We start from the raw sequence: 23,882 nt of genomic DNA, 5'->3' as shown, positions 1-23,882 counted from the left end.
TGCAGGTCCATTGTACCCTGAAGGTGGCTGCACAGGTGGATAGAGTGGTCAAGAAGGCATATAGTATGCTTGCCTTCATTGGACGGGGTATTCAGTATAAGAGCTGGCAAGTCATGTTAAAATTGTACAAGACATTGGTTCGGCCGCATTTAGAATACTGTGTACAGTTCTGATCGCCATATTACCAAAAGGATGCGGACGCTTTGGAGAGGGGGCAGAGAAGGTTTATGAGGATGTTGCCTGGTATGGAAGGTGCTAGCTATGAAGAGAGGTTGAGTAGGTTAGGATTGTTTTCGTTCGAGAAAAGGAGATTGAGGGGGGACCTGATTCAGGTTGACAAAATCACAAAGGATATAGACAGGGTGGATAGAGACAAGCTTTTTCCCAGGGTGAAGGATTCAATAACGAGAGGTCACGCTTTCAAGGTGAAAGGTTTAAGGGGGATACACACGGCAAGTACTTCACACAGAAAATGGTAGTTGCCTGGAACACATTACCAGCAGAGGTGGGAGAGGCAGGCACGGTAGATTCATTTAAGATGCATCTGGACAGATGCATGAGTAGGTGGGGAGCAGCGGGATACAGATGCTTAGGAATTAACCGACAGGTTTAGACAGTACATTTGGATCGGGTCAGGCTTGGAGGGCCGAAGGGCCTGTTCCTGGGCTGTAAATTTTCTTTGTTTTTTGTTCTTTGTTCTCTTTGATGTGGACAGGGGCAGCATGGGGTTAGATACAGCGTAAAGCTCTCTCTCCACTGTCCCTATTCACCACTCCCAGGACAGGGCCTGATTAACAAGGAGGAGACTGTCAGATTAGCTCCAGGTTAAAAATCACACAACACCAGGTCTCCAAATCAAGATTAGCTCCAGCATTTCTGTTGTTTCAGTTCTGAAGAAAAGTTCCAGACCTGAAGCATTCATTCTGTTTTTCTCTCTCTGTGTAGATGCTGCTGAACACACGGAGCGAATTTTGTTTTCAGATTTTCACCATTTCCTATTTTTGTTTAATCTTCTTCCTCCGTAGGTTTGCGGGTAACCTGGAGCGTGGTCAGGCTGACAACCTTCTAAAAACTCACATTTCTGGCACGTACCTTATCCGTGAGCGCACAGCAGAGGCTGAAAGATTCGCCATTAGTATTAGGTTGGTGACCAGTACATGGTGTTTTTCCAAAGTCCAGTGGCTGGATACGAGCTGGTTTGTCACCTTATTGGGAAAAAACATAATTTTGTGTGAACTGTGTCACCTCATTGCTCAGTTACTCTTAGTAATGCAGGGAAATGTGGAAGCAAGGAATTTTTCGAAGGCACTAGAGGCCATTCAGTCCATCACATCTGTGTTTGAGCTGTATCAATCTCAATTCTAGCCCTAGGTCAGTAATTCCTATTGGTTAGAGCACCTCACAGCACATCCAGATATTTTTGTTTTTAAGTATCACGGATGTTCCTGTGTCTGCTATCCTTTTCAGACTTCAACCTTTCTTGTTGTGAGGGAAAAGATGTCTCTGCAACTTTCCACTAGTCCTTCTGCCAATTACTTTCAGTCTCAGCTCCTGCTTATTGACCCTTCTCCTATTGAAGTTGGGGTCTTTCACTCCTCTCTTTTCAGTCCCGCATTGTATATATTTCCACTCAATCACCCTTCAATCCCTTCTGTTCCAAATCCAATCTTTATTTTATCTTTAAAATTCTCCATTCTTGGCAACAGCCTTGGAAAATTAGAATTATGGAATGGTTTCAGCATTTGGGGAGCTTTGAGTCCTTCCTGACTCTGCAACAGCCATTATCTGAATAGCTTACTCTTGGAGCCTTTAGATAGCTGTCCACTTCCCTTAAGCACACCAAGACTGAACCTTCCTCCAGCACACACCCAGGTAGGGTGTTCCAAATTCTAACCACCTCGCTGTAGGAGAGGCTGTCCTCCTGTCAGCTTTGCTGCTTGTGTCAATCACCTTCAATTTGTTTTCTCTGGTTTTTGTCCTGTTGCTAATGGGAGCAGATTCTCTCTGTCCAGTCCCTCAATTATTTTGAATGTCTCTATCAATTCTCCTCTCAACCTGCTCCTTGGACAACAATCCTAGCTTCTCCAATCTATCCATGTAGCTGAAGCTGTTCATCCCTGGAAATATTTTTATGAATATTTTCTGTGCCCTCTCACCTGCCTTCCCAGCCACCTTAAAATTAGGTGCCCTGAATTAATGGTTACACCACACTCTGTGCCTCTGTTTACAAACCCCAGGATCCTGTATGCTTTATTAACCATATTCTCAACCAGCCCTGCCCCCTGAACACACACAAAGCTGTTCCACCCCTTTTAAAATGTACCCTTTATTTTATATTGCAATTTCCTACAATTTCCTTTCAAATTGGAATATTTCACGTCTGCACATCAAATTTCATCTGTCCCTTCCATGCCCTATCTATGTCCTCCTGAAGTCTACTACTATCCTGTAATGATTGTAATGAGGGCAGCCTGGTGAACTTCATAGAATATGAGTTCTCTGATTGGGGCTGTTAATCTGGTCCAATCAGGGAGCCTTGGCTGACAAAGGCGCGTCAGAGATTCTGACGAGGCAGTACCAGGGTCAAGGACTTCCCACGTGTAAATGAAGGGTGACTTGGTGATGGGGTACTGGTCTCTGTGGAGTTAGTTCACATGCTTTAACAGTTCACAAGATTTCCAAACTTAGTGTTATCTGATGATTTAGGAATTTTGCCCTGAGTAGCTCAGTCTAAGGTAGTAATATGCATCTGGAAAAGCAGGGGTCCTAATGCTGATCCTGGGGACTCTATTTTAAACCTATCTCCAGTTCAAAAAAAATAACTCACGAGTGCTCTGTTTCCTTTCACTTGGCCAATCCCTTATCCTTGTCCCTCTTCCATATTCACAACATTAACCCGCATTATCTTGATCAACTCTCTCTGTTGCCTTGTTAAAAATCTCAATTTTATTGAACACCTTTTGTCTGTAACAAATTGTTCTGCCTTTCCTGAATTAATTTACATTTGTCTAAGTGACTTAGCTTTGTTCCTGATTATTGTTTTAAGAAGTTTTCCCACCAGCCAGTTTAAACTGTTTGACCTGGAGTTCTAGCTTTCTTGACCTTTTTTTTCAAAATCTCAGATCTGTCTAATCCAGACCGAGTGACTCACAAGCCCTCCGTACAGCCAGCCTTTCTCGTACCTCCTCTTTCACCAGTTGTTAATCCACACTGTCTCGATGACCTCCTCTTTCACCGTGACATTGCATTGATGTCTACCAAGAAAGACGTATTACCAGTGCATTCAGTTTAGTGTCTCAGTAATGCGCTCTGCTCCCAGTATGTTTTTGGTACCTAATTGGCCCCAGCCCTCCTTTTTACTACCCTATACTCGTTACTGTCAGTTGTGACATACCAGTCAACTCTGTTTGTTTAAGACCACCCTGCTTTTCCAGTTCTAAAAGTCATGATTTTGCAGGTACAGGGGATCCAAGTTAATCCCCCTTCTCACACAAGGTTGCACTGTTCGATTGAGAAGTTAGTCTCAGTCTCAGTTTTTCATTCCACAAATGCATTTTTTATTACTGGTACCTTCCACCCCACTGCCAGGGACCAATGGGCTGCTTATGAAGGTATGTGGGAGTCTAAAACACACGCAGAATGCTGATGATGTTTCAAAATGGTGAGTACTCACACTCACACCAGCCTTTCACTTGGATATTTGGAATGGAAGTCAAATCCTGCTTTTGAAGGGATTTTTCAAGGCATCAACTTATGGATTCCTTTTTGTTTGCTGCCAACCTCCTCTCGTACGATCAATTTGTTTTCTGCCACTGAGCCAATTTTAGATTCAATTTGATACTTGTCCTGAGATTCTGTGAGTTTTTAACTGACTGATCTGTCCGCTGTGCAGGTGCCTTTGTTGAAAACCTTCCCAAAGACCGTGTAGAATACACCAAGCACACCACCCTCAATGAACTTCCTTGTCACATCCTTAAAATATAGAATCAAATTAGACACAACCTTCCCTTAACTAATTCATGCATCATGGATTAATTTGTGGCTGATGATTTAAAAGTAATTTACAGTGCCCCTCAATCTAATGTGTAATCTCATTTGTCAAATTTATCATATTATTTGTGATTTTATTATTTAGTTTTTGCGCCACTTGACAGTCTGATGATGCTGTCTCCTCAGGTTTAATGACGAGGTAAAGCACATTAAGGTGGTGGAGAAGGACAATTGGATTCACATCACTGAGGCCAAGAAATTTGAGAGTCTCCTGGTATGTTTCCTTTTCCTTGACCTGTTTTCCAGATGTCCTCTTTGCTATCTTGTCTCAAAGTGACTTTCCTACATTTTGGAGCCTGGAGTATGTGACCAGACCATTCCACCATAGGATTACTAAGAAGGAAATATGCAGAGAAAAAATGAGGTATGAAGGTAAACTGGCCAAAAATATAAAGGAGGATAGTAAAAGCTTTTTTAGGTATGTGAAAGGCAAAAAAATGGTTAAGACTAAAATTGGGCCCTTGAAGACAGAAACAGGGGAAGACATTACAGGGAACAAAGAAATGGCAGAAGAATTGGGTGGCACAGTAGCACAGTGGTTAGCATTGCTGCCTCACAGCGCCAGAGACCCGGGTTCAATTCCCGACTCAGGCGACTGACTGTGTGGAGTTTGCACGTTCTCCCCGTGTCTGCGTGGTTTTCCTCCGGGTGCTCCGGTTTCCTCCACAGTCCAAAGATGTGCAGGTCAGGTGAATTGGCCATGCTAAATTGTCCGTAGTGTTAGGTAAGGGGTAAATGTAGGGGAATGGGTCTGGGTGGGTTGTGCTTCGGCGGGTCGGTGTGGACTTGTTGGGCCGAAGGGCTTGTTTCCATACTGTAAGTAATCTAATCTAATCGAATTGAATTGGTACTTCAGATCTGTGTTCACTGGGGAAGACACAAGCAATCTCCCTGAGGTAACAGTGGCTGAAGGACCTGAACTGAAGGGAATTTATATTTGCCAGGAATTGGTGTTGGAGAGACTGTTAGGTCTGAAGGTTGATAAGTCCCCGGGGCCTGATGGTCTATATCCCAGGGCACTGAAGGAGGTGGCTCGAGAAATCGTGGGTGCGTTGGTGATTATTCTCCAGAGTTCGATAGATTCAGGATCAGTTCCTGCAGATTGGAGGGTGGCTAATGTTGTACCACTTTTTAAGAAAGGTGGGAGAGAGAAAGCAGGAAATTATAGACCAGTTAGTCTGACCTCAGTGGTGGGAAAGATGCTGGAGTCTATTATAAAGGATGAAATTACGACACATCTGGATAGTAGTAACAGGATAGGTCAGAGTCAGCATGGATTTATGAAGGGGAAATCATGCTTGACTAATCTTCTGGAATATTTTGAGGATGTAACTCTGAAGATTGGTGAGGGAGATCCAGTGGATGTAGTGTACCTGGACTTTCAGAAAGCTTTTGATAAAGTCCCACATAGGAGGTTAGTGAGCAAACTTAGGGCGCATGGTATTGGGGGCAAAGTACTAACTTGGATTGAAAGTTGGTTGGCTGATAGGAAACAAAGAGTAGTGATAAACGGCTCCATTTTGGAATGGCAGGCAGTGACCAGTGGGGTACCGCGGGGATCCGTGCTGGGACCGCAGCTTTTTACAATATATATAGAAGATGGTATTAGTAATAACATTAGCAAACTTGCTGATGATACTAAGCTGGGTGGCAGGGTGAAATGTGAGGAGGATGTTAGGAGATTACAGGGTGACCTGGACAGGTTAGGTGAGTGGTCAGATGAGGTGAGTGGTCAGATGCATGGCAGATGCAGTTTAATGTGGATAAATGTATGGTTATCCACTTTGGTGGCAAGAACAGGAAGGCAGATTACTACCTAAATGGAAACAATTTAGGTAAAGGGACAGGACAAAGAGATCTGGGTGTTCTTGTACACCAGTCAATGAAGGTAAGCATGCAGGTACAGCAGGTGGTGAAGAAGGCTAATAGCATGCTGGCCTTCATAACAAGAAGAATTGAGTATAGAAGCAAAGAGGTTCTTCTGCAGCTGTACAGGGCCCTGGTGAGACCACACCTGGAGTACTGTGTGCAGTTCTGGTCTCCAAATTTGAGGAAAGACATTCTGGCTATTGAGGGAGTGCAGCGTAGGTTCACGAGGTCAATTCCTGGAATGGCGGGATTACCTTACACTGAAAGGCTGGAGCGACTGGGCTTGTATACCCTTGAGTTTAGAAGACTGAGAGGGGATCTGATTGAGATATATAAGATTATTAAAGGATTGAACACTCTGGCAGTAGGAAACATGTTTCCGCTGATGGGTGAGTGCCGAACCAGAGGACACAGCTTAAAAATACGGGGTAGACCATTTAGGACAGAGATGAGGAGAAACTTCTTCACCCAGAGAGTGGTGGCTGTGTGGAATGCTCTGCCCCAGAGGACAGTGGAGGCCCACTCTCTGGATTCATTTAAGAAAGAGATGGATAGAGCTCTCAAAGATAGTGGAATCAAGGGTTATGGAGATAAGGCAGGAACAGGATACTGATTAGGAATGATCAGCCATGATCATATTGAATGGTGGTGCAGGCTCGAAGGGCAGAATGGCCTACTCCTGTACCTATTGTCTATATAGTGACATCACGTGAAGTACATGGGAGTGACAGACTGGGAACAGGAACTGAGCTGAAATCTCCCTTCTCATAGCTAAGGAAGAGAGGACATGGAAAGTTCTTGTTAGTCTTGTCATTCAGACTATCGGAACATAGCAGGGCTCAGATATGTGCTGGGTGGAGGTGTTATCCTGTGTGGAATTCGGTTTATTTGTGTTCTGTCCCACATCATGGAGACTAGTTTTGGAAGGTCTGAAGTAAACTGCACCATCAGGGACTAAGAACTGGGAACCCATTGGAGGTCAGTCATTCCAGGGTAGAGTCGTGGGATCCTATCGGTTAAGTAGGTGACCTTCTGAGTCAGTGCCTGGGTTCAAAGAAAAAGAAAATTCCAGCACAGGAACAGACCCTTGGGCCCTCCAAGCCTGCACTGATCCAGATCCTCTATCTAAACCAGTTATCTATTTTCTAAGGGTCTGTATCCCTTTGCTCCATGCCTATTCATGTATCTGTCCAGATACATATTAAATGAAGCTATTGTGCCCACCTCCATCATGTCCGCTGGCAACGCGTTCCAGACCCCCACCACCCTCTGCGTAAAGAACTGTCCACGCATATCTCCCTTAAACATTTCCCCTCTCACCTTGAACTCATGACCCCGAGTAAGTGAGTCTCCGACTCTGGGGAAAAAGCTTCTTGCTACCCCCCCTGTCTATACCTCTCATGGTTTTGTAGACCTCAATCAGGTCCCCCCTCAACCGTCCATCTTTCTGATGAAAATTATCCTAATCTACTCAACCTCTCTTCATAGCTAACGCCCTCCATGGCAGGCAACATCCTGGTGAAGCTCCTCTGCACCCTCTCCAACGCCTCCACATCCTGTTGGTAATGTGGTGACCAGAACTGTATGCAGTAGACTCAGTCTGGGATTTGGGATCTCAATGTTCTCTTGTTCTTGGCCAGTGCTCCATTACCCGACAGCAACTTCGATAGCACCTTCACAGTAATAAAATATGCCAGGATTTTCACAGGAACATAATATAATATCAGAATAACAAGAAGAAAGGCTTGAGAAAGTGTCCTAAAGGCAGAAAGTGAGGTGCGTGGGTGCAGAGGGATTGAGAAACAGGGCAGTGAGGGCAGGGGACACAGGACAGTGAGGGCAGGGGAAACAGGACAGTGAGGGCAGGGGAAACGGGACAGTGAGGGGAGGGGAAAAAGGACAGGGGACACAGGACAGTGAGGGGAGGGGAAACATGACAGTGAGGGCAGGGAAAACAGGACAGTGAGGGCAGGGGCAACAGGACAGTGAGGACAGGGGAAACAGGGCAGTGAGGGCAGGGGAAACAGGACAGTGAGGGCAGGGGAAACAGGACAGTGAGGACAGGGGAAACAGGACAGTGAGGACAGGGGAAACAGGACAGTGAGGACAGGGGAAACAGGGCAGTGAAGACAGGGGAAACAGGACAGTGAGGACAGGGGAAACAGGACAGTGAGGACAGGGGAAACAGGACAGTGAGGACAGGGGAAACAGGGCAGTGAAGACAGGGGAAACAGGACAGTGAGGACAGGGGAAACAGGGCAGTGAGGGCAGGGGAAACAGGGCAGTGAGGGGAGGGGAAACAGGACAGTGAGGACAGGGGAAACAGGACAGTGAGGACAGGGGAAACAGGACAGTGAGGGCAGGGGAAACAGGACAGTGAGGGCAGGGGAAACAGGACAGGGGACACAGGACAGTGAGGGCAGGGGAAACAGGACAGTGAGGGCAGGGGACACAGGACAGTGAGGGCAGGGGAAACAGGACAGTGAGGGCAGGGGAAAGAGGACAGTGAGGGCAGGGGAAACAGGGCAGAGAGGGCAGGGGAAACACGGCAGTGAGGGCAGGGGAAACAGGACAGTGAGGACAGGGGAAACAGGACAGTGAGGGCAGGGTAAACAGGGCAGTGAGGGCAGGGGAAACAGGGCAGTGAGGGCAGGGTAAACAGGGCAGTGAGGGCAGGGGAAAGAGGACAGTGAGGGCAGGGGAAACAGGGCAGTGAGGGCAGGGGAAACAGGGCAGTGAGGGCAGGGGAAACAGGACAGTGAGGACAGGGGAAAGAGGACAGTGAGGGCAGGGGAAACAGGACAGTGAGGGCAGGGGAAACAGGACAGTGAGGGCAGGGGAAACAGGAGAGTGAGCGCAGGGGCAACAGGACAGTGAGGGCAGGGGAAACAGGACAGTGAGGACAGGGGACACAGGACAGTGAGGACAGGGGAAGCAGGACAGTGAGGACAGGGGAAACAGGACAGTGAGGGCAGGGGAAAGAGGACAGTGAGGGCAGGGGAAACAGGGCAGTGAAGGCAGGGGAAACAGGACAGTGAGGACAGGGGAAACAGGACAGTGAGGGCAGGGGAAACGGGACAGTGAGGACAGGGGAAACAGGACAGTGAGGGCAGGGGAAAGAGGACAGTGAGGGCAGGGGAAACAGGGCACTGAAGGCAGGGGAAACAGGACAGTGAGGACAGGGGAAACAGGACAGTGAGGGCAGGGGAAACGGGACAGTGAGGACAGGGGAAACAGGACAGTGAGGGCAGGGGAAACAGGACAGTGAGGACAGGGGAAACAGGACAGTGAGGGCAGGGGAAACAGGATGGTAAGGGCAGGGGAAACAGGACAGTGAGGACAGGGGAAACAGGACAGTGAGGGCAGGGGAAACAGGACAGTGAGGACAGGGGAAACAGGGCAGTGAGGGCAGGGGAAACAGGGCAGTGAGGGCAGGGGAAACAGGACAGTGAGGGCAGGGGAAACAGGACAGTGAGGACAGGGGAAACAGGACAGAGAGGACAGGGGAAACAGGACAGTGAGGACAGGGGAAACAGGACAGTGAGGGCAGGGGAAACAGGACAGTGAGGGCAGGGGAAACAGGACAGTGAGGACAGGGGAAACAGGACAGGGGACACAGGACAGTGAGGACAGGGGAAGCAGGACAGTGAGGACAGGGGAAACAGGACAGTGAGGTCAGGGGACACAGGACAGTGAGGGCAGGGGAAACAGGACAGTGAGGGCAGGGGAAACAGGACAGTGAGGGCAGGGGAAACAGGACAGTGAGGACAGGGGAAACAGGACAGTGAGGGCAGGGGAAACAGGACGGTAAGGGCAGGGGAAACAGGACAGTGAGGACAGGGGAAACAGGACAGTGAGGACAGGGGAAACAGGACAGTGAGGACAGGGGAAACAGGACAGTGAGGGCAGGGGACACAGGACAGTGAGGGCAGGGGACACAGGACAGTGAGGACAGGGGAAACAGGACAGTGAGGACAGGGGAAACAGGACAGTGAGGGCAGGGGAAACAGGACAGTGAGGGCAGGGGAAACAGGGCAGTGAGGGCAGGGGAAACAGGGCAGTGAGGGCAGGGGACACAGGACAGTGAGGGCAGGGGAAACAGGGCAGTGAGGGCAGGGGAAACAGGGCAGTGAGGGCAGGGGAAACAGGGCAGTGAGGGCAGGGGAAACAGGACAGTGAGGACAGGGGAAGCAGGACAGTGAGGACAGGGGAAACAGGACAGTGAGGGCAGGGGAAACAGGACAGTGAGGACAGGGGAAACAGGACAGTGAGGGCAGGGGAAACAGGACAGTGAGGGCAGGGGAAACAGGGCAGTGAGGGCAGGGGAAACAGGGCAGTGAGGGCAGGGGAAACAGGGCAGTGAGGGCAGGGGAAACAGGACAGTGAGGACAGGGGAAGCAGGACAGTGAGGACAGGGGAAACAGGACAGTGAGGGCAGGGGAAACAGGACAGTGAGGACAGGGGAAACAGGACAGTGAGGGCAGGGGAAACAGGACAGTGAGGGCAGGGGAAACAGGACAGTGAGGGCAGGGGAAACAGGACAGTGAGGGCAGGGGAAACAGGACAGTGAGGGCAGCGGACACAGGACAGTGAGGGCAGGGGACACAGGACAGTGAGGGCAGGGGAAACAGGACAGTGAGGGCAGGGGAAACAGGACAGTGAGGGCAGGGGAAACAGGACAGTGAGGGCAGCGGACACAGGACAGTGAGGGCAGGGGACACAGGACAGTGAGGGCAGGGGAAACAGGACAGTGAGGGCAGGGGAAACAGGACAGTGAGGGCAGGGGAAACAGGACAGTGAGGGCAGCAGACACAGGACAGGGGACACAGGACAGTGAGGGGAGGGGAAACAGGACAGTGAGGACAGGGGACACAGGACAGTGAGGGCAGGGGACACGGGGCAGTGAGGGGAGGGGAAACAGGGCAGTGAGGGCAGGGGAAACAGGGCAGTGAGGGCAGGGGACACAGGACAGTGAGGGCAGGGGACACAGGACAGTGAGGGCATGGGACACAGGACAGTGAGGACAGGGGACACAGGACAGTGAGGGCAGGGGAAACAGGGCAGTGAGGGCAGGGGAAACGGCAGTGAGGACAGGGCAAACAGGACAGTGAGGGCAGGGGAAACAGGGCAGTGAGGACAGGGGACACAGGACAGTGAGGGCATGGGACACAGGACAGTGAGGACAGGGGAAACGGCAGTGAGGGCAGGGGAAACAGGGCAGTGAGGGCAGGGGACACGGGACCGTGAGGGCAGGGGAAACAGGACGGTAAGGGCAGGGGAAACAGGACAGTGAGGACAGGGGAAACAGGACAGTGAGGACAGGGGAAACAGGACAGTGAGGGCAGGGGAAACAGGACAGTGAGGGCAGGGGAAACAGGACAGTGAGGGCAGGGGAAACCGGACAGTGAGGACAGGGGAAACAGGACGGTGAGGACAGGGGAAACAGGACAGTGAGGACAGGGGAAACAGGACAGTGAGGACAGGGGAAACAGGACAGTGAGGACAGGGGAAACAGGACAGTGAGGGCAGGGGACACAGGACAGTGAGGGCAGGGGACACAGGACAGTGAGGGCAGGGGACACAGGACAGTGAGGACAGGGGAAACAGGACAGTGAGGACAGGGGAAACAGGACAGTGAGGGCAGGGGAAACAGGACAGTGAGGACAGGGGAAACAGGGCAGTGAGGACAGGGGAAACAGGACAGTGAGGGCAGCGGACACAGGACAGTGAGGACAGGGGAAGCAGGACAGTGAGGACAGGGGAAACAGGACAGTGAGGTCAGGGGACACAGGACAGTGAGGGCAGGGGAAACAGGACAGTGAGGGCAGGGGAAACAGGACAGTGAGGGCAGGGGAAACAGGACAGTGAGGGCAGGGGAAACAGGACAGTGAGGGCAGCGGACACAGGACAGTGAGGGCAGGGGAAACAGGACAGTGAGGACAGGGGACACAGGACAGTGAGGGGAGGGGAAACAGGACAGTGAGGACAGGGGACACAGGACAGTGAGGGCAGGGGACACAGGGCAGTGAGGGGAGGGGAAACAGGGCAGTGAGGGCAGGGGAAACAGGACAGTGAGGGCAGGGGACACAGGACAGTGAGGACAGGGGAAACGGCAGTGAGGACAGGGGAAACAGGACAGTGAGGGCAGGGGAAACAGGACGGTGAGGACAGGGGAAACAGGACAGTGAGGACAGGGGAAACAGGGCAGTGAGGGCAGGGGAAAAAGGACAGGGGACACAGGACAGTGAGGGCAGGGGAAACAGGGCAGTGAGGACAGGGGAAACAGGGCAGTGAGGGCAGGGGAAACAGGACAGTGAGGACAGGGGAAACAGGACAGTGAGGGGAGGGGAAACAGGACAGTGAGGGCAGGGGAAACAGGGCAGTGAGGACAGGGGAAACAGGGCAGTGAGGACAGGGGAAACAGGACAGTGAGGGCAGGGGACACAGGACAGTGAGGGGAGGGGAAACAGGACAGTGAGGACAGGGGAAACAGGACAGTGAGGGCAGGGGACACAGGACAGTGAGGGGAGGGGAAACAGGACAGTGAGGACAGGGGAAACAGGACAGTGAGGGCAGGGGACACAGGACAGTGAGGGGAGGGGAAACAGGACAGTGAGGACAGGGGACACAGGACAGTGAGGACAGGGGAAACTGGACAGTGAGGACAGGGGAAACAGGGCAGTGAGGGCAGGGGAAACAGGACAGTGAGGGCAGGGGACACAGGACAGTGAGGGCAGGGGAAAGAGGACAGTGAGGGCAGGGGAAACAGGACAGTGAGGGCAGGGGAAACAGGACAGTGAGGACAGGGGAAACAGGGCAGTGAGGGCAGGGGAAACAGGACAGTGAGGGCAGGGGAAACAAGACAGTGAGGGCAGGGGAAACAAGACAGTGAGGGCAGGGGACACAGGACAGTGAGGGCAGGGGAAAGAGGACAGTGAGGGCAGGGGAAACAGGACAGTGAGGGCAGGGGAAACAGGACAGTGAGGGCAGGGGACACGGGACCGTGAGGGCAGGGGACACAGGACAGTGAGGGGAGGGGAAACAGGACAGTGAGGACAGGGGAAACAGGACAGTGAGGGCAGGGGAAACTGGACAGTGAGGGCAGGGGACACAGGACAGTGAGGGCAGGGGAAACAGGACAGTGAGGGCAGGGGAAACTGGACAGTGAGGACAGGGGAAACAGGGCAGTGAGGACAGGGGACACAGGACAGTGAGGGCAGGGGAAACAGGACAGTGAGGGCAGGGGAAACTGGACAGTGAGGACAGGGGAAACAGGGCAGTGAGGGCAGGGGACACGGGACCGTGAGGGCAGGGGACACGGGACAGTGAGGGGAGGGGAAACAGGACAGTGAGGACAGGGGAAACAGGACAGTGAGGGCAGGGGAAACAAGACAGTGAGGGCAGGGGACACAGGACAGTGAGGGCAGGGGAAAGAGGACAGTGAGGGCAGGGGAAACAGGACAGTGAGGGGAGGGGAAACAGGACAGTGAGGGCAGGGGAAACAGGACAGTGAGGGCAGGGGACACGGGACCGTGAGGGCAGGGGACACGGGACAGTGAGGGGAGGGGAAACAGGACAGTGAGGACAGGGGAAACAGGACAGTGAGGGCAGGGGAAACAGGACAGTGAGCGCAGGGGAAACAGGACAGTGAAGACAGGGGAAACAGGGCAGTGAGGGCAGGGGAAACAGGGCAGTGAGGGCAGGGGAAACAGGACAGTGAGCGCAGGGGAAACAGGACAGTGAAGACAGGGGAAACAGGGCAGTGAGGGCAGGGGAAACAGGGCAGTGAGGGCAGGGGAAACAGGACAGTGAGGGCAGGGGAAACAGGACAGTGAGGGCAGGGGAAACAGGACAGTGAGGGCAGGGGAAACAGGACAGTGAGGGCAGGGGAAACAGGACAGTGAGGGCAGGGGACACGGGACCGTGAGGGCAGGGGACACAGGACAGAGAGGACAGGGGAAACGGGACAGAGAGGACAGGGGAAACAGGACAGTGAGGACAGGGGAAACAGGACAGTGAGGGCAGGGGAAACAGGACAGTGCGGGCAGGGGAAACAGGACAGTGAGCGCAGGGGAAACAGGACAGTGAGCGCAGGGGAAACTGGACAGTGAAGACAGGGGAAACAGGGCAGTGAGGGCAGGGGAAACAGGGCAGTGAGGGCAGGGGAAACAGGACAGTGAGGACAGGGGAAACAGGACAGTGAGGGCAGGGGAAACAGGACAGTGAGGGCAGGGGAAACAGGACAGTGCGGGCAGGGGAAACAGGACAGTGAGCGCAGGGGAAACAGGACAGTGAGCGCAGGGGAAACTGGACAGTGAAGACAGGGGAAACAGGGCAGTGAGGGCAGGGGAAACAGGGCAGTGAGGGCAGGGGAAACAGGACAGTGAACGCAGGGGAAACAGGACAGTGAGCGCAGGGGAAACAGGACAGTGAAGACAGGGGAAACAGGGCAGTGAGGGCAGGGGAAACAGGACAGTGAGCGCAGGGGAAACAGGACAGTGAGGACAGGGGAAACAGGGCAGTGAGGGCAGGGGAAACACGACAGTGAGGACAGGGGAAACAGGGCAGTGAGGACAGGGGAAACAGGGCAGTGAGGACAGGGGAAACAGGACAGTGAGGGCAGGGGAAACAGGGCAGTGAGGGCAGGGGAAACAGGACAGTGAGGGCAGGGGAAACAGGGCAATGAGGGCAGGGGAAACAGGACAGTGAGGGCAGGGGAAACAGGACAGTGAGGGCAGGGGACACAGGACAGTGAGGGCAGGGGAAACAGGGCAGTGAGGGCAGGGGACACAGGACAGAGAGGACAGGGGAAACAGGACAGTGAGCGCAGGGGAAACATTCAGTGAGGGCAGGGGAAACAGGACAGTGAGCGCAGGGGACACAGGACAGTGAGGACAGGGGAAACGGGACAGAGAGGACAGGGGAAACGGGACAGTGAGGACAGGGGAAACGGGACAGTGAGGACAGGGGAAACAGGACAGTGAGGACAGGGGAAACAGGACAGTGAGGACAGGGGAAACAGGACAGTGAGGACAGGGGAAACAGGGCAGTGAGGGCAGGGGAAACAGGGCAGTGAGGGCAGGGGACACGGGACCGTGAGGGCAGGGGACACGGGACTGTGAGGACAGGGGAAACGGGACAGAGAGGACAGGGGAAACGGGACAGAGAGGACAGGGGAAACGGGACAGTGAGGACAGGGGAAACGGGACAGTGAGGACAGGGGAAACGGGACAGTGAGGACAGGGGAAACAGGACAGTGAGGACAGGGGAAACAGGACAGTGAGGACAGGGGAAACAGGACAGTGAGGACAGGGGGCACAGGACAGAGAGGACAGGGGAAACAGGACAGTGAGGGCAGGGGACACAGGACAGTGAGGACAGGGGAAACAGGACAGTGAGGGCAGGGGAAACAGGACAGTGAGGGCAGGGGAAACAGGACAGTGAGCGCGGGGCAACAGGACAGTGAGGGCAGGGGAAACAGGACAGTGAGGACAGGGGAAACAGGACAGTGAGGACAGGGGAAACAGGGCAGTGAGGGCAGGGGAAACAGGGCAGTGAGGGCAGGGGAAACAGGACAGTGAGGGCAGGGGAAACAGGACAGTGAGGACAGGGGAAACAGGACAGTGAGGGGAGGGGAAACAGGACAGTGAGGGCAGGGGAAACAGGGCAGTGAGGACAGGGGAAACAGGGCAGTGAGGACAGGGGAAACAGGACAGTGAGGACAGGGGAAACAGGGCAGTGAGGACAGGGGAAACAGGGCAGTGAGGACAGGGGAAACAGGACAGTGAGGGCAGGGGACACAGGACAGTGAGGGGAGGGGAAACAGGACAGTGAGGACAGGGGAAACAGGACAGTGAGGGCAGGGGACACAGGACAGTGAGGACAGGGGAAACAGGACAGTGAGGACAGGGGAAACTGGACAGTGAGGACAGGGGAAACAGGGCAGTGAGGGCAGGGGAAACAGGACAGTGAGGGGAGGGGACACAGGACAGTGAGGGGAGGGGAAACAGGACAGTGAGGACAGGGGAAACAGGACAGTGAGGGCAGGGGACACAGGACAGTGAGGGGAGGGGAAACAGGACAGTGAGGACAGGGGACACAGGACAGTGAGGACAGGGGAAACTGGACAGTGAGGACAGGGGAAACAGGACAGTGAGGGGAGGGGAAACAGGACAGTGAGGGCAGGGGAAACAGGACAGTGAGGGCAGGGGAAACAGGACAGTGAGGGCAGGGGAAACAAGACAGTGAGGGCAGGGGAAACAAGACAGTGAGGGCAGGGGACACAGGACAGTGAGGGCAGGGGAAACAGGACAGTGAGGGGAGGGGAAACAGGACAGTGAGGGCAGGGGACACAGGACAGTGAGGACAGGGGAAACTGGACAGTGAGGACAGGGGAAACAGGGCAGTGAGGGCAGGGGAAACAGGACAGTGAGGGGAGGGGACACAGGACAGTGAGGGGAGGGGACACAGGACAGTGAGGGGAGGGGAAACAGGACAGTGAGGGGAGGGGACACAGGACAGTGAGGGGAGGGGAAACAGGACAGTGAGGACAGGGGAAACAGGACAGTGAGGGCAGGGGACACAGGACAGTGAGGGGAGGGGAAACAGGACAGTGAGGACAGGGGACACAGGACAGTGAGGACAGGGGAAACTGGACAGTGAGGACAGGGGAAACAGGGCAGTGAGGGCAGGGGAAACGGGACAGTGAGCGCAGGGGAAAGAGGACAGTGAGGGCAGGGGAAACAGGGCAGTGAGGGCAGGGGAAACAGGACAGTGAGGGCAGGGGAAACAAGACAGTGAGGGCAGGGGAAACAAGACAGTGAGGGCAGGGGAAACAAGACAGTGAGGGCAGGGGAAAGAGGACAGTGAGGGCAGGGGAAACAGGACAGTGAGGGCAGGGGAAACAGGACAGTGAGGACAGGGGAAACAGGGCAGTGAGGGCAGGGGAAACAGGACAGTGAGGGCAGGGGAAACAAGACAGTGAGGGCAGGGGAAACTGGACAGTGAGGACAGGGGAAACAGGGCAGTGAGGGCAGGGGAAACAGGACAGTGAGGGCAGGGGAAACAAGACACTGAGGGCAGTGGAAACAAGACAGTGAGGGCAGGGGACACAGGACAGTGAGGGCAGGGGAAAGAGGACAGTGAGGGCAGGGGAAACAGGACAGTGAGGGCAGGGGAAACAGGACAGTGAGGGCAGGGGAAACAGGACAGTGAGGGCAGGGGACACGGGACCGTGAGGGCAGGGGAAACGGGACAGAGAGGACAGGGGAAACGGGACAGAGAGGACAGGGGAAACAGGACAGTGAGGGCAGGGGAAACAGGACAGTGAGGGCAGGGGAAACAGGACAGTGAGCGCAGGGGAAACAGGACAGAGAGGGCAGGGGAAACAGGACAGTGAGGGCAGGGGAAACAGGACAGTGAGGGCAGGGGAAACAGGACAGTGAGGGCAGGGGACACGGGACCGTGAGGGCAGGGGACACAGGACAGAGAGGACAGGGGAAACGGGACAGAGAGGACAGGGGAAACAGGACAGTGAGGGCAGGGGAAACAGGACAGTGAGGGCAGGGGAAACAGGACAGTGAGCGCAGGGGAAACAGGACAGTGAGCGCAGGGGAAACAGGACAGTGAAGACAGGGGAAACAGGGCAGTGAGGGCAGGGGAAACAGGGCAGTGAGGGCAGGGGAAACAGGACAGTGAGGGCAGGGGAAACAGGACAGTGAGGACAGGGGAAACAGGGCAGTGAGGGCAGGGGAAACAGGACAGTGAGGACAGGGGAAACAGGGCAGTGAGGACAGGGGAAACAGGGCAGTGAGGACAGGGGAAACAGGACAGTGAGGGCAGGGGAAACAGGGCAGTGAGGGCAGGGGAAACAGGACAGTGAGGGCAGGGGAAACAGGGCAATGAGGGCAGGGGAAACAGGACAGTGAGGGCAGGGGAAACAGGACAGTGAGGGCAGGGGACACAGGACAGTGAGGGCAGGGGAAACAGGGCAGTGAGGGCAGGGGACACAGGACAGAGAGGACAGGGGAAACAGGACAGTGAGCGCAGGGGAAACATTCAGTGAGGGCAGGGGAAACAGGACAGTGAGCGCAGGGGACACAGGACAGTGAGGACAGGGGAAACGGGACAGAGAGGACAGGGGAAACGGGACAGTGAGGACAGGGGAAACGGGACAGTGAGGACAGGGGAAACGGGACAGTGAGGACAGGGGAAACAGGACAGTGAGGACAGGGGAAACAGGACAGTGAGGACAGGGGAAACAGGACAGTGAGGACAGGGGAAACAGGGCAGTGAGGGCAGGGGAAACAGGGCAGTGAGGGCAGGGGAAACAGGACAGTGAGGACAGGGGAAACAGGACAGTGAGGACAGGGGAAACAGGGCAGTGAGGACAGGGGAAACAGGGCAGTGAGGGCAGGGGAAACAGGGCAGTGAGGGCAGGGGAAACAGGACAGTGAGGACAGGGGAAACAGGACAGTGAGGACAGGGGAAACAGGGCAGTGAGCGCAGGGGAAACAGGACAGAGAGGACAGGGGAAACAGGACAGTGAGGGCAGGGGAAACAGGACAGAGAGGACAGGGGAAACAGGACAGTGAGGACAGGGGAAACAGGGCAGTGAGGGCAGGGGAAACAGGGCAGTGAGGGCAGGGGAAACAGGGCAGTGAGGGCAGGGGACACAGGACAGTGAGGGCAGGGGAGAAAGTGAGGTCTGCAGATGCTGGAGATCAAAGTTGAAACTTTATTGCTGGAACAGCACAGCAGGTCAGGCAGCATCCAGGGAACAGGAGATTCGATGTTTCGGGCACATGCCCTTCTTCAGGAATGAGCAGAGAGTGTTCAGCAGGAGAAGATAAAAGGTAGGGAGGAGGGACTTGGAGGAGGGGCGTTGGAAATGTGATGGGTGGAAAGAGGTCAAGGTGAGGGTGATAGGTCGGAGTAGGATGGAGGCGGAGAGGTCAAGAAGAAGACTGCAGGTCAGGAAGGCGGTGCCGGGCTGGAGGGATCCGGCTGAGACAAGGTGGGGGTGGGGGGATGAAGAAACTGGTGAAGTCCAAGTTCATCCCCTGCGGTTGGAGGGTTCCCAGTCGGAAGATAAGACGCTCCTCCTCCGACCGTCGGGTTGTTGTGGTTTGGCGGTGGATGAGTCCAATGACCTGCATATCCTCGGTGGAGTGGGAGGGGGAGTTGAAATGCTGTGCTACAGGTTGGTTGGGTTGGTTCGTCCGGGTGGCCCAGAGGTGCTCTCTGAATCGCTCCGCAAGTAGGCGGCCTGTCTCCCCAATATAGAGGAGGCCACACCGGCTGCAGCGGATGCAGTAGATGAGGTGCAGGTGAATCTGTGGCAGATATGGAAGTTTCCTTTGGGGCCTTGGAGGGAGGTGAGGGGGGAGGTGTGGGCGCAAGTGTTGCACCTTCTGCGGTTGCAGGGGAAGGTGCCGGGAGTGGAGGTTGGGTTGGTGGGGGGTGTGGATCTGACGAGGGAGTCGCGGAGGGAGTGGTCTCTACGGAAAGCTGATAGGAGAGGGGAGGGAAATATATCCTTGGTGCTGGGGTCTGTTTGGAGGTGGCGGAAGTGACGGCGGATGATGCGCTGTACATGGAGATTGGTGGGGTGGTAGGTGAGGACCAGTGGGGTTCTGTGAGGACAGGGGACACAGGACAGTGAGGACAGGGGACACAGGACAGTTTGAGGCCAGCGAGGAGCAGCAGCACTTTGGAAGACTTATTGTTTACAGATGGGAGCATGTGGGAAGCAGCCATTGCAATGCTGAAGTCTGGAGTTAACAAACGCTTGAATGAGGGCTTTAACATAAAACTGAGACAAGGGATCAATTGGGTAATGTTACAGACTGGGGATGGGGACCTAGCAGAAGTAGACCATTCAGCCTATCATGTTTGCTTTGCCATTCAATCATGGCTGATGTGCGGCAAGGTGGCTCAGTGGTTAGCACTGCTGCCTCACAGCGCCAGAGACCCGGGTTCAATTCCTGCCTTAGGTGACTCCCTGTGTGGAGTTTCCACATTCTCCCCGTGTCTGCGTGGGTTTCCTCCAGGTGCTCCGGTTTCGTCCCACACTCCAAAAATGTGCAGGTTAGGGTGGATTAGCCACGCTAAATTGTCCCATAGTGTTAGGTGCAGGGGTAAATGTAGGGGAATGGGTCTGGGTGGGTTGCGCTTCGGTGGGTTGGTGTGGACTTGTTGGGCCGAAGGGCCTGTTTCCACACTGTAAGTAATCTAATCTAATCTAATCTAATATGTTTCTCAACCCCATTCTCCTGCCTTCTGCCTGTAACCCTTGATCCCCAACTAATCAAGAGCCTATCTATCTCTGTCATAAATACCCTCAATGACCTGGCCTCCACATCCCTGTGTGACTTCCACAGATTCACCACCTAATAGCTGAACAAAGTCCACCTCAGTTCAGTCCAGAGGCTATGCCTTCGGGTCCTAAGCTTTCCTACTAGTAGAAATATCTTCTCCACTCCACTCTCCCCGGCCTCTCCGTATTCTGTAGGTTTCAGTCAGGAGATCAGAAGCTCATCTGAGGCTTAACCTCAGACTGTTGTCAGGGAGAGGGATAGAGTCGCTAACTTGGGAAGGGTGACTGAAAACAATGGTGTCAGTCTTCCCACTGTTTAATGGGAAGAAATTTCTGCTCATCCAGTATTGGGTGTCAAATAAAGAGTCAGATAACTGAAGGGCGACCTCCCCATACAGGTCTGGAGGGTGGTGGGAGGGCTGATGAAATGAGGGGGTGCTGTGTGGAGAATGTTTGTCACAGCCACACAGAATGTTATCTGTGACTTCGATAGAGGCAGTATTGTTCCAATAACATTGTGGAAACTCAATTGGAGGGATTCAGCATGAAGTTCCAGAAAAGATAGTAATAGTTTGGGAGGTGACAACAGTGCTTTGGGTGACAGAGAGGAAGAGGACAGTGATAACTAGACCAGTGGGGGATTGATGGTTGCCTTTTCTGAGGATTTGGCTGATGAGAGGGACAACCCCTCCACAGTAACACAGATACCAGGAGGAGACATTGGGTGGTCAGCAGTTTTATGGAAATAGGGTTGAGGGAGCAGGAGGTGGGACTCATGGGCTAGGAAACCAGGCAGGGCTGACCAGTGATGCTAAACACCACTGTGTGAGGCAGGAGCAAGTGCAGCAGTGATTTTGAATCATTCATAATTGGGCCATGCTGGATTGTAGATGGGATTTTCAGAAACTGGGGAAATGTGAGCCGGGGACAGAGTCAAAGTCTTTTTTATTTCACTTGACCGTGTGTTGTAAGGTTTAACAATAATGATGGGTGTGACTTATTTCATTGTAGGAGCTGGTCGAGTATTACCAGACCCACTCTCTGAAAGAAAGCTTCAAACAGCTGGACACAGCTTTACGCTTTCCATACAAACAGCGAGATAAGGCAGTTCAGCGTTCAAACTCTCGGACCTCAGGTAACCATCTGTGTGCGAGTGAGCCTGTTCGTCAGTGAATAGGGAGTATACAATGTGAGGGGGTAAGAAGGGGGGAATAAATAATAGGAGTGGGTAGTTCATAACATGAGGGGCATGTAACTTGAAGTAAGTGTATAATGTAAGGAGACCAGGTGATGGGAAAGGCCTGTTGGTGGTAAGTGCAAATCCTCTTGCAGTTCAAGCTATAACTGCCATTTTAATCATTGTCACAAATCTGTTTTAATACCTGTGTCTGTTCTGTATGGTTATTGGATGCCCCTCTGTGAATATAAACAGGACACTAAGAGGGAACCATCTAACTCTGTGCAGCCTGACCTCCCAGCTGTCTATTCATTACTCAATGTCGTATGGACCAAGATGGAAGGAAAGAGGAATGAAAGAGCAATTCCTATTGGGAAGCCCATTCTCTGAATCTTACGGAAGGGCCAGAAAATGACCTGTCAAGAACTACCTTGACATAACTTAATTTCCGATCAACTCAAAGGAAACAACAGTTTTACGAATAACTCCAATGCACTTGTACCCACTTGGATATATTTCCAGACACGTCACTCTTTTCAGGCCTGAAGGGCCATCTTACAGGACACTTACTGACAGAATTAAAAGATGAGAACTCCTGTGATGCTGTGGCATAATCAAACAGCAATCAGTGCCTGAATCTAAACTGGCTGCATGCTGAGAGATCCTGAGAAATAGATTGTGCAGCGCATGGATGGATCCTGGCCGAATGGATTGCTATTTAACTTGGCAATTTGTCATCTATTTTATTTCCCCAAAGTCACAATGCCATTGTTCCCTCAATCTCATAGTCTGTGATAAAACAGGTTGAGTTGGAAATTTCACAGCAAAGGATCCACTGGGAAATAGTGATCATAATAGTGAATTTCATGATAAGCTGTAAGGAAGCTACTCCAATCACAAACAAGAACCTAAAACACAATCAAAAATCTTAACAACTTGAGGTCAGTTTATAGATATGAGATGAAAGCAGATTAAGATTGAATGCATCAATAGACTGAAAGGTTTAACAGTAAATAGATTGAGAAGCAATTAAAGCTATAATTCAAAACATCTAACAAAATGTGCTGCACAAAAGATTAGTCCACAAGATAATGGTTGATGGAATTGGGAATTATCTATGAATTAGAATGTACAAACATATGATTAAAGACCAGGAACATGTCATTCAGCCTCACAAACCTGCTCTACCATTTACTAAGATTGTAGCTGATCTGTTTCTACCACATTCTATGTGTCAGCATGGATAAGGAACTGGTCAGCAGACAGGAAACAAAGTACTGATGAATGACGTATTTTCAAGTTGGCGAGCTGTACCTAATGGGGTGTTGCAAGGATCATAGAGTTTTACAGTACAGAAGGAGGCCATTTGAACCATTGACTCCTCACTGGCTCCCAAAAGAGTTACCCTGTTAGTCCCATTCTCCAATTCTTTCTCTGTAACTTTCTAAATTAATCCCTTTCAAAAATACATCCAGCTCTCTCTGATACCTCTATGGCATCTGTCTCCACCCCTCTCCCAGGCAGCACATTCCACATCCCAACAACTTTTTCTACAGTGTGGAAACAGGCCCTTCGGCCCAACAAGTCCATACCGACCCTCCAAAGAGTAACCCACCTATTCCTATTTCCCTCTGACTAATGCACCTAACACTACGGGCAATTTTTAGCATGGCCCTCACCAGACCTACCCATCTTTGGACTGTGGGAGGAAACTGGAGCACCCAGAGGAGAGAATGTGCAAACTCCACACAGACAGTCTCCCGAGGCTGGAATCGAACCTGGTGCTGTGAGGCAGCAGTGCTAAGCACTGAACCACCTTGCCAACTCTCTGAGTAAAGAGGTTTCTCCTCATCTCATTCCTAGCTCTCTTGCTGACAATCTGGGAATTGTGACCCCTAGTTACTGATATACTGGAATATCCTCCTTCACCCTGTCAAAATTGTTTATAATGCTGACACCTTAATAAGGTCACCTCTCAATCTTCTCTGCTCCAAGGTGAACAAGCTCAATGTCTCTAATCTTTTCTTGTGTCCAAAATCCCTCATTCCTGGTATCATTCCAGTAAATCTCCTTTGAACTCTGCTCAAGGCTTTCACATCCTTCCTTAAATAACATGAACACAATTCTCCAAATGTGTTTTGACAAATGATTTACAGAGGTGTAGCATCACTTCCTCACTTGTATACCCTATGCCTCCATTTACAAAGCCAGGGAGCCTATGACCCTTCCTAACAACTGTTTCAACTTCACTAAAACCAGAAATTACTGGAATACCTCAGCAGCTCTCGGAGCATCTGTGGAGAGAAATGTTCTGGGGCCCTTCTTCATAACTATTTCAATCTGCCTGGCCACCTACTGAGAATCATTCATGTGAACCTCAAGGTGCTCCTGTACACCCTGTAAAGTTGTGCCATTGAGGCCTGTATTGTCTCTCTGTTTCTTCTATCAAAATGCATTACCTCTGTTTCT

General features: G+C 52.6%; 1 protein-coding gene across 6 annotated transcripts in view; it reads left to right on the top strand.

The window, feature by feature from the left end:
• The window catches only part of vav2 (vav guanine nucleotide exchange factor 2), a 216,647-nt gene that overhangs the window by 171,218 nt on the left and 21,547 nt on the right, over positions 1 to 23,882 (top strand). For all 6 annotated transcript variants that reach the window (XM_087998128.1, XM_087998124.1, XM_087998129.1 and 3 more), the window contains 3 exons: positions 1,026 to 1,142; positions 4,177 to 4,264; positions 21,248 to 21,371. In XM_087998128.1, coding sequence (XP_087854254.1) covers positions 1,026 to 1,142; positions 4,177 to 4,264; positions 21,248 to 21,371 — 329 coding nt within the window. The remainder of the gene's footprint in view (positions 1 to 1,025; positions 1,143 to 4,176; positions 4,265 to 21,247; positions 21,372 to 23,882) is intronic.

Source organism: Chiloscyllium plagiosum, unplaced genomic scaffold (genome assembly GCF_037043375.1).
Source record: "Chiloscyllium plagiosum isolate Xiang-an unplaced genomic scaffold, Cpla_swu_hap1 HiC_scaffold_21, whole genome shotgun sequence".
In the NCBI taxonomy this organism is placed as follows: domain Eukaryota; kingdom Metazoa; phylum Chordata; class Chondrichthyes; order Orectolobiformes; family Hemiscylliidae; genus Chiloscyllium; species Chiloscyllium plagiosum.
This window is presented reverse-complemented; position numbering and strand designations above follow the sequence as displayed.